Source organism: Trachymyrmex septentrionalis, unplaced genomic scaffold (assembly GCF_001594115.1).
Source record: "Trachymyrmex septentrionalis isolate Tsep2-gDNA-1 unplaced genomic scaffold, Tsep1.0 scaffold330, whole genome shotgun sequence".
Classification (NCBI taxonomy): Eukaryota; Metazoa; Arthropoda; class Insecta; order Hymenoptera; family Formicidae; genus Trachymyrmex; species Trachymyrmex septentrionalis.
This window is the reverse complement of record NW_017305495.1, coordinates 13,331-23,327: the sequence shown is the minus strand read 5'-3', so window position 1 is coordinate 23,327 and position 9,997 is coordinate 13,331. Positions and strand designations below refer to the sequence as shown.

Genomic DNA, 9,997 nt, shown 5'->3' with positions numbered 1-9,997 from the left:
CACCAATATGCGCTTTCACTCAATACGCGTCTCTCAATCAGGAGAGAGGGCAAATGCCCCTCTCCCCCCTTACCCACCTTCCCGCCCCCTCTAGATATCCATGATAATTGATACAATTGTAATGAGATATATACATTTATATACATATGTATAGAAGATTATTGTATCTTCTGTAATATGCTACATTATGCATATACATATACGTACATTATATCTTTCGACAGCACGTTTTTATGTTATGCAAGTTATCTGAGTATACATTGTCTTTTTTTATATGTATATAAAAAATTGTTTAATAAATATTTCTACGTGTTGCACGGCCAGTTTTCAATTTTATATATTATACAAAAGTATGTACGAAATGTAAATAAACATTGACATGTTTATTTTTTCTCGTAAAACTATTTGTAACCGATAAGAGAATAAATTAATTAAAATTTCCAAGTTATTTAATATTGATAATTGTTTCGTAAAATTTTTATTATTAAAAACCATCTGTTCTAACTTACAAAATCTACGAAAAGAGCTGATAATTCTGATCAGGAATGTTCAGAAATTTTTTAAATAAAGGACGCAGTATATAAAACTTTCTAATCTTTCATCTCATTGTCAGTCAATGCATTGTTAGTAAATTTTTCACCAACAGTTAGAAAGTTAACGTTTCAACAAAAAAAAAAACGGTTGAACAATTAAGTTGAAATTCATTCAATTGAACTTAAACTTTTAATTCGTATTTTATATTTTAAAAAATTTATTTTATTTGTAAGATAACAAATGCGTGGCTCTTATCAACGTTTTATATCAAGGTGTATCTAAATATTTATATAATCTAAATATCAATCTATATTTAAAAAGAAAACATATTTCTCTCTCTCTCTCTCTCTCTCTCTCTCTCTCTCTCTCTTTCTGTCTCTCAAGAATAAACTGATAAGTTATTTTTTAAATTATATCTTTGATGAGAAAAATTCTCATAATATCTCTAATATTTAAAAAAATTTTTCATACTTAAATTTATTAAAAATTCTAAAAAGTGCCTTAAACTTCTTTATTTTATAAATTTTCTTCAGAAATGATATAGAGTGAGAAATCTTAAAAATATGTTAGAATTCACATATATATGTATAAAGAATTAATTTTAGAAAATAACATAAACTTTCTTAGCATTTCTTAGCATTTCAGAAAGTGTTTCAATTTGTATAAAAAATTCAAAAAATTTTCTAAAATGTTATAAAATTTTACAAGAATTTAGAAACATTCTAAAATCTGTGTAAACATTCTGAAAAAATATGTATGAAAATTGTAGGAAAAGTTTTTGCCGGGAATATATGTATAACAAAAGAAAATAATGAAAGCTAGTAACGCTTTGACGCTTTTCAAGTCAAAAGAGGAACATAAATAATATTAAATACGTTAAAAAAATTAAAATAAATGTAGGTATAGGTACCTTGCTCCGAAATAAAAGCACAAAAAGACATTCATAACTCAATACTGCCTAAACGTGCTGGGAGGCCGGTTTTGGATGCGCGTTTCGGATGCGCGGCTTATGTAGTATCGCCGCATGCAAGTATCGGCATGATACGAAATACGAATTCAATTTCAGTAATTCAGTTTGTCTGTCTGCGTCTGCCTTTCTGTCGCTGTAGTTGGCTGGTAACACGTGGTGTTGCGTTGCGGCGGTGCAGTGTCTGGCGGCGTTCAATCCCTCCTCCGTCGAGGGGCTCCTCGTCGGCGCGCGTCGCCGGCGAACAAGGCAGTTCAGTCTTCAGACTCTTTAGCCCAGGCCAGTCGTGTCGCAGAGCGATGGCTGAACGGTGCGTCAACGAACAGGTATCCGCGGCAAGTACTGACAGGAAGGCTTCGTCAACGGCCGGTAAGCCACTATGCTGGCAACACCGGCTCTTTGGCAAGCAGCTCGCGCGTTGCAGTTACGTTAATGACACGAGGAAGTCAATCGACTCGGCGGCCGCCACTCTCGTCCACGAGGACGGCCGTCCAGCCTGTGAGATCGTCGGCATGTACTTCAGCTTCGTGAATCCCGGTGCGACCTGCGACGACTTCACTCGTCAACTGGTCGAACTTTACGCGAGTGTCAACGGCGGAGGCGGTGGTAACGGTGAGAAGAAAAAGAAATTCGAGGTGGTGCACGTGGTCCTCTGGAGTAACGTAACCGAGGTGCTCGACTTTGACGAGAGCTTTCGCGCCCACGTAGCCGATCTACCTTGGCTCGCCGTGCCGAATCGTGACTACGAGAGAAAAGTAAGAATCTTCTTTTCGGTATGAGACCGGCAAAATCGTTTGATTTTTTCACGCTTTCTCCATTTCTATTCTTCTTTCTGTTCCTTTCCTTTTCAATTTATGTGAATTTTTTGCTTACATGATATTAATATTTTGTACTATTGAAATTCTTTTACTGACCATTTTTAATGTTTGAAATGTATAGACATGTGACAATGGTATTCAGTTTAAAGAAAGCTTTGAAGTATTTTTACATGCCGCCTTTTTCTCGAAATAAGAAAAGCCAATGATGTTGCCGGCCTTGGTCAGTCTCGGGTGTAATGTAAATGTAAATCGCGTATTGCCGAAGTATTCGAGGTAGAAAGAATTCTCGAGGAATTCATTGTAGTTAAAATGAAAATATAAATTAGAATAGATTTATAAAGATCGAAACTGTTTCAATGATTCACAATCTGCGACGACTCGATTGTTTAGGTATTAAATATCTAAAAATTGCATAAAGAATAGTACTTGTTGTAAACAGAAATATAATAAGTAATAATAAGTTTTCATTTCTTCGCTTTTCGTTAATATTTTTACTCAAATTCGGAATAATCGTATATTAATTAGGTTTGAAAGATTCGAAAAATATAAGTTTGAAAAATAAATGATTCGAATTATTCGATCTCAGAAAAGGTCGAGTATTTGAAGAGAATATCTCTTTTATATAATACAATGAAAATTTTATGGTTACTTATCATTTATCATAAACTTTTTATTTGTCAATATCACATAGAAAGAGCAATTTTGATAAAATCTAAAAATTTAGCTAGAAACCAATCTAAAAATAATTTTGTTAGATCATCAAAATAATAATGTAAGACGCTAAATATAATGAACGATGCTGCAAGAAGCTATGAAATTTTAGCAAGTAATTTAAGCGTCCTATGTAATTATTTTGGTAGTCTAACAAAATTATCCTCAAATCTATATCTAGCTAAACTTTTAAATACCTTAGTACAGCCATTCCTTGCAAATATCTTGAAAATAAATTTTGGATCAAAGTATCGCTAAAATCAAAATTAAAATACAAAATTTCGTTGTTTATTTACGTCTTCAATTAATTTAATTTACATTTCAATCTTCAAAGTTAAATAAAAATCTAGTTTTCTCGGTTTGTGTGTGATATGCAACTGATGGGATGTGTACGATGATCAAAGATAACAAAAATACACATTTAAAAAGTTTTTAATTGCTCTAGCCGTCCAACAAACAAACGGTGAAGAGAGAGAGAGAGAGAGAGAGAGAGAGAGAGAGAGAGAGAGAGAGAAAGAATTTTGCCAGAATGCATCTATACTGTAAACATCGCCTTAGGCAGCGATTTTAGAATTGTATTCCCGCACGCATGGGATTTTATTCTGGCTGAGGACGACAACGCACAACGACCTCCGTTTTTCATTTCAGCCACAGGCATTTTAACCCTTTCGAGCGACACAGCCGCGCTATTTAAGGTCCGAATGTTATTTACGCGGACACGCCAAGCGGAGGAAGGAAAGTCGGTTTCATGCATGTTTCGTTTCCTTCGAGAACTTATTCACCGGCGCGATCTTTTTACCATTACCCGATATGCGTTATCGTTGATACGACGCGGAGGTACGAGCAAAATACTACGACAAAGAAAATTGCGAAAGTGCAACTTGTAAGAAAAGGTTCGCGTGTGAATGGCTTGGGGAGAAAGAGCGGTGTTTCAGGCGAAGTGTCTTGTTGTTGCGTGCTATCCGCTAATGCATCGTATTTCGAATTTCTCTTCGCCCGAGGGGCACTCGAAAAATTAGAGAGTAGGGAATATTTGACAATAAGCGTAGAAAGCGTAGAAAGCGTAACTTTAAAATAATGGAGCGAGATTTTTATGAAATTAAATGGTCAGTTTCTTCTGAATGAAGATTTTCTCGAGCGTAGGTTGAAATCGATCGCAACGAATCAAGCACTCGAATTTTTATACTCCGATATATCTTGAGATGAGATTTATTTCATAGCTAGCTTTTATATGGACTACATTTCTTATTTAATCATATTATAGTCCATTAATCATATTCATTTAATCATAATACCGAAACTTTCCGTTTAAGCTTTAATAGCGATATATACGGATTATATCTTTTCCAATTAAACGTGAATAACATTTGAAATGTTCAAACGTTACTAGAGGACCACTTTGTATTTTATTCAGCCGAGATATTTTAAGCTCGTTGATATTTATAATAGGGATATACAGGATGCAATACATACATTTAATCAATCTCAATTGCGAGGCGACCGTAACGAATCGTAATCAACGTGAAGTATCATCGCGATTGGTTTCCGCTCATTAATTTCACGCTTAAATCACTTTTGAGAGCATCTCGGCGTAATTACGAATGCTTTGTGATAGTTTTGTTGAACAGAGAAACGAGGATAATAGTTATCCCGTAATCTTCAATTCAATTGAAGATTACAATTTAAGAGAATTAGAGATCACTATTCAGAGAGAATGATCTATTTTTTTTTTAAATATTATAACGTTTTATATTTTTATAATTAAAATACGATGATAGTTGAAACTGTTACATTTATTAAAAATAACACGGAAAAAACGATTTTGCTGAAGTATCTAAAAATTTAGATATAGATCTGAAAATAAATTTTGTTAATTTATCAAAATAATTAAATAGGATGCTCAAATTGGTTGCTCAAATATCAAAACTTTTTCCAGCATTGTTTGAGTTTCCTGCGTAATTATTTTAGTTTTTAATATAACAATACGACAAAATTATTTTTAGGTCTGTATCTGAAGTAACATTTAATATTTTGACACTAATATTTTTGTCGCATTTTATAAAATATCTCAATGAAAAAAATCATAGAGAAGTTTTTGGCCACGCATTTTAAGGTATAAAGATAGTGCTTTAAATTTGCATTTGAATTTTTTTCTGTGACATTTTGTTCTTAAATTATATACAATTAAAAATTGATATCTTTTACAGTATTTTTGTCTTACATTGAAGAGCTGCATGTTTGATGAAACATCATCGGGCAAAATTTAATAGTATGGTTTATCACATTGCTTATCATTTCTAGCGGTCATTCGCCTTTTTCGCGCCTATTTTCAGTACTTTTCTATCTTCTCTATCATATATCTTCACGAGAGGATAAACTAGTCTGCAGTACAATATATGGCTTCTAGGCGATCCATCATCGCTTCGATGTTTCAATCAGCAAGGTTCATCATGGCTCGGCATTTTTAAATCGTCTCGTAAGAAAACGCGCGTCTTTATCCGCAAGCAAAAACTAACGAGAAAGTCATTCCGTGTGGAAAAAAAAGGGATAAAACTGACGACTGGGAAGCCTTCTATTCCGGATGGATAGTCGACCCATATCTTCCTCAAATAGCGTTCCCTTTCGTTCCATGCGATAATAAAAGGAATCGGAACTCGGAAGATGAAGAAATGGAAAGACGGAGATGAGAGTTTGTTCACGGTGTATGTTTTCCTTCATTCGCGCGGACTCGTGCAATGAGATTGTTCATAAAAAATGAAGTGCGAACTACAGCTGTTTTCCTGCCCGAAAATCCGAACGAGAGCCATGAAATATTAAATCATCTCTCGGCTCGCTTTTCTTTTATATATTGTATAATTGCGTTTTGAATTTTAATCAGAGAAATCAGCTTTTGATTTGAAATCATCGTTGATAATTTGATCTATATTAATGAGACTGCGACATTAAAATATATTATGAAGAAGCAAAATAATCGCGGATTTTACATACTCCATTTAATTCTGAACGAACTTTGCAGCTATTTAATTTGCACGTTGATTATTAAATGTATTTGCCAAATTTTTTTTTTTTTTAAAGAGACGATTGAATTTTTGCTTATGATATCCATCTTATAATAAAAAGAAACCCACAACCAAAAATTATAGCGGTTTATCTGGAATTCTGTGTAAGCAATCTTTTTATAAACATCTTGTAAACTCTCTGTTTGAAATATCTGAGTGTATTAGATCTGGATCGTGTCCGATTTGACGGATGTATGTCAATATAACATAACGTAATTGTTTATTTACGATAGAATCAACGAAGCAACTCGCCGAAATGCTAATTTAAAAATATTGCGGTTGGAGAAATATAGATTAGACTGTTTCTACTAATTATTCGAAATTTGCTAATTAAGTTATCATATTAGCTAATAGTTCTCTCTCTCTCTCTCTCTCTCTCTCTCTCTCTTTCTCTTGTTCTCTCCCCTTTCCTCCCCCTACTTTTCCCTCCTTTCCGGTTCATTTCCCTAGATCTATCATTCCATTTTGATGCATGATGGATTAATCTTCCATTACCTACGTACGAGATTAATCTTTCATTTAGTACCGTGTAATTGTTAATCGATTATCACGATAATAATTATATACTTCTTGTGTATTGATCGTATACCTTCTTAATGAATATCTGATTAGTAAATACCTTAAACAAAACAAATAAGAAAGAATTAATGTTAACGTTATACAACCGAATATCAAAATGATCTTTTTCTCGATATAATTTTTAAATCTACAAGACAATTTGACCGATAATGTCAAGAGAGCAATTGCAAACTCAATATTGATTTTGATAAGAATTCAGATTTCCAAATATAAAAAAAGACATTGGGAGCGGTAAGTATTACTTAAATAGATTGTCTATGCATTACGTATCAGCGCGATAAAAGATAATTAACATATTTTTGTTATGTGTAATAAATGTAAATTGTTTTATTAACATTTCGTAATAAATATAATACTCTTAAAAACGTTTTATTAATATTTTCAATTAGCATCTAATCTAAAATTTATTGATATTATATTAATAAATTTGCGAATACATATGACACATTGTTATATTCACAAGCTTCTATTTGTCAATTGTTTTATTAGTCTTGGCAATTAATTACTGTTTCGAACAGCTTTAATAATTATTAAAAAAACAAGTATCAAGACTGATTCTGCAGTGTAAATGTACGTAGACAAGCAAAATCTTACCGCTACTCTATGTCGCGTATTTCTTTTGCAATTTGTTTTGTATTCTTTTTTTTAACCACGATGCATGTCTATGAATTGTGCATGGCCTGTTAGTCTGTGATCAAAGGAAAAATGGTGAATGCACAGGTTGCTCGTACGAAAAGCCGTCCCTATATTTGCAGGGGAAAAATGAATCTCAACAAGGAACTTTGAGTAGCGCGGTCGTCGTGCTTTTTACGGCGGCAGTTATCTTCCTAATAATCGAATACTTTCCATGGATTATTAATAGTAACGAAGCAACGAATGAATTTAAGACGATTTTCTTTTATCCGTTCAAAGGCAGTCGAAGGGACTCCAATTTGCATAAATTACTCCGATTTAGCGCGATCGAATTTATCATAAAAATACTCAACCTAGGACTGAAAGGAAAAAAATCTACTCAAAATATGACGGGTAGTTGAAGATCTCTCAGCAGATTATTTCAACAATTATTTAACACGTCGTCGGTTAGAAGCGTCACGTTTCCGACATGTCGCCTACACTTGGTCGCTGTTCGTTCCAAGCGACTCGTTTATCGATAACAACCACCACAGGGATATAAATTCCCTTTCCTCTTTTTTTTTTCTTTTTTTATTTATTAAACATCTCAGATTTATTATCGCTCCGCGCACAGTGGGAAGGGAGAATCTCGTTCGTGTTGTCTATGGTGTTGTCGCACCAGTTTGCAAAAAGCGGCAAATCCCACGCCGACCGTAACGAGCTACCTACACGCGACATTCGCTTATCTGTGGACATTGCTTATGAACAGCGCCCTTGGATATAACCGAGAGGGAATCCGAAGGGAGAGCATGCGGCTGTCGTCGCGACGGCTGCAGTTGAGCGCGCACGGCAGAGGCGTCGAACTAGACTGCGGTCTCTCTGTATACATAAAGGGGGGTGGGGGGGGTGGGAGGGGGAGGCGATTGAACGCGTGCGAACCAGTCAAAAGTGATCTCTGTCTCGCCTCTTTTTTTCTCGTCCTCCCTCAGTTCTTTTTTAGCTCGGTTGCTCGCTTCCACTGGCGAACCAGGGTGATTTTGTCAGTAATGAACAAGAGGGAAAAGCTCTACGACGAGAGAAAACATGTGGTAGATACGGAAGAGGAAGAGAGAGAGAGAGAGGGAGAGAGGGAGAGAGAGAGAGAGAGAGAGAGAAGCATATAGAGAAGCATATAGAGTGCAACGTCGCGATGGTATACAGGGTGTCTGTTAAGTAAAGCCGCATTGGGGGTGTAGAATGAGTTGAGGAACAAAACAGTCTTATACCATTTTGTAATTTTCGGAATAGTTAACAAGATATTAATTACTAAAAATGGCCAAATAGTATTAATTTTACAAAAAAAACTTATAAGAGATAAAAATTGTTTATTTTTTTCTCATAGAACTCTAAGAATTTTTTCAGAATTTTTTATCAACTTTTTAGTACTGCATTTTCTTATTTTTATTATCATGAGAAAATACGGTATTAAAAAATTCTGAAAAAATTCTCAGAACTTTATGAGAAGAAAGTAAACAATTTTTGTCTCTTACAGTTTTTCTGCAAATTTGATAGTATTTGAGAAAAAAATTATTAAAGACCAATATTCGGCCATTTTTAGTAATTAATATCTTTATTAATATCTCTATCTGTTAACTAATGCGAAAATTACAAAATGATATAAAACTTTTTTGTTCCTCTTGACCCATTCTACGCCCCCGATGCGGCTCCGACCTTACTTAACAGACACCCTGTATAGGGAATGTGTTGGACGTCACAAATGCTTGTCCATTATATTAGATGTATGCAGTATATGCACGGAGATCGTAATTTATGAGGTCGTAAATGCTTTGACACATACGAATTTAATTACATCAGAGAATATTTCTAGCGCATGCTTCATATATTCTAAAAATTTGTAGAATTTGATTGTTTATTCGGTAATAATTTAATATCATAATCATACATGTGTATATATAACAATGTAACAATCAAGCACTTGATACCCGAAACCGCGTCTCTTGATATAATAATTAATTTATAACAAAATAATATGTATATTATTTTTTATTTTTCAATTATATTATGATTATTTAACAAAATTATTGTTAATTCTAAATATTTAATATTCATTTAAGACACGATAAGCGATCGAAAATGCTCCGATATGTAAGCGAATTTATATATAAGATCTTTATCCCGTATATATTTCAGACAGAATACATACATTTAAATATTAAGAAATGCCTTCATGGAAGGCAATTACTCCGTCAGGGAATTTTAAGGATGTCGAATGTAAGGAATAAGCAGGAGAACGTTCCACGTCAGATAAATTACCAAATGAAACGAAGGAACTAATATCGGACTTTTTCATAAAAAAGTTTCGAACATTCTATTACGTTCTGAGTAATTTCAATTTGGATCTCGAGCGATACCGTTTCGTCGTCGAGTACTGGTGAGAGGGCTCGTCTAATAACGGACGGGCGTTTATGACGGTGCTCGTGGGTGCTCGGTGTATAGAGTTGAACGGGGAAAATAACGATAGCAGCGTCGTTCGCTGAGCGGTAGCAACGCGGGCAAGGGAAGACGCACGCGTTATCGATCAGTCGAGAGAGGGCGAGCGCGAAAGCACCACCACGTCGTAGGGCACCACGTGACGCGAGAGCGGGAAATATATGAAGGGACGTGCCTCTGCGCAGCTCCCTGCTTCCCTTCTGTATCCTTCTCTCTCTCTCCCCTCC

At 34.7% G+C, this 9,997-nt stretch overlaps 1 protein-coding gene across 1 annotated transcript in view; it reads left to right on the top strand.

Moving 5' to 3' along the window:
* The first annotated feature begins 1,800 nt into the window (after positions 1-1,800).
* LOC108750170 (nucleoredoxin-like) overlaps positions 1,801-9,997 on the top strand; it is a 14,038-nt gene continuing 5,841 nt past the window's right edge. Inside the window, exon 1 of the mRNA XM_018489449.1 lies at positions 1,801-2,256. Within this exon, the coding sequence (XP_018344951.1) occupies positions 1,801-2,256 (456 nt within the window). The remainder of the gene's footprint in view (positions 2,257-9,997) is intronic.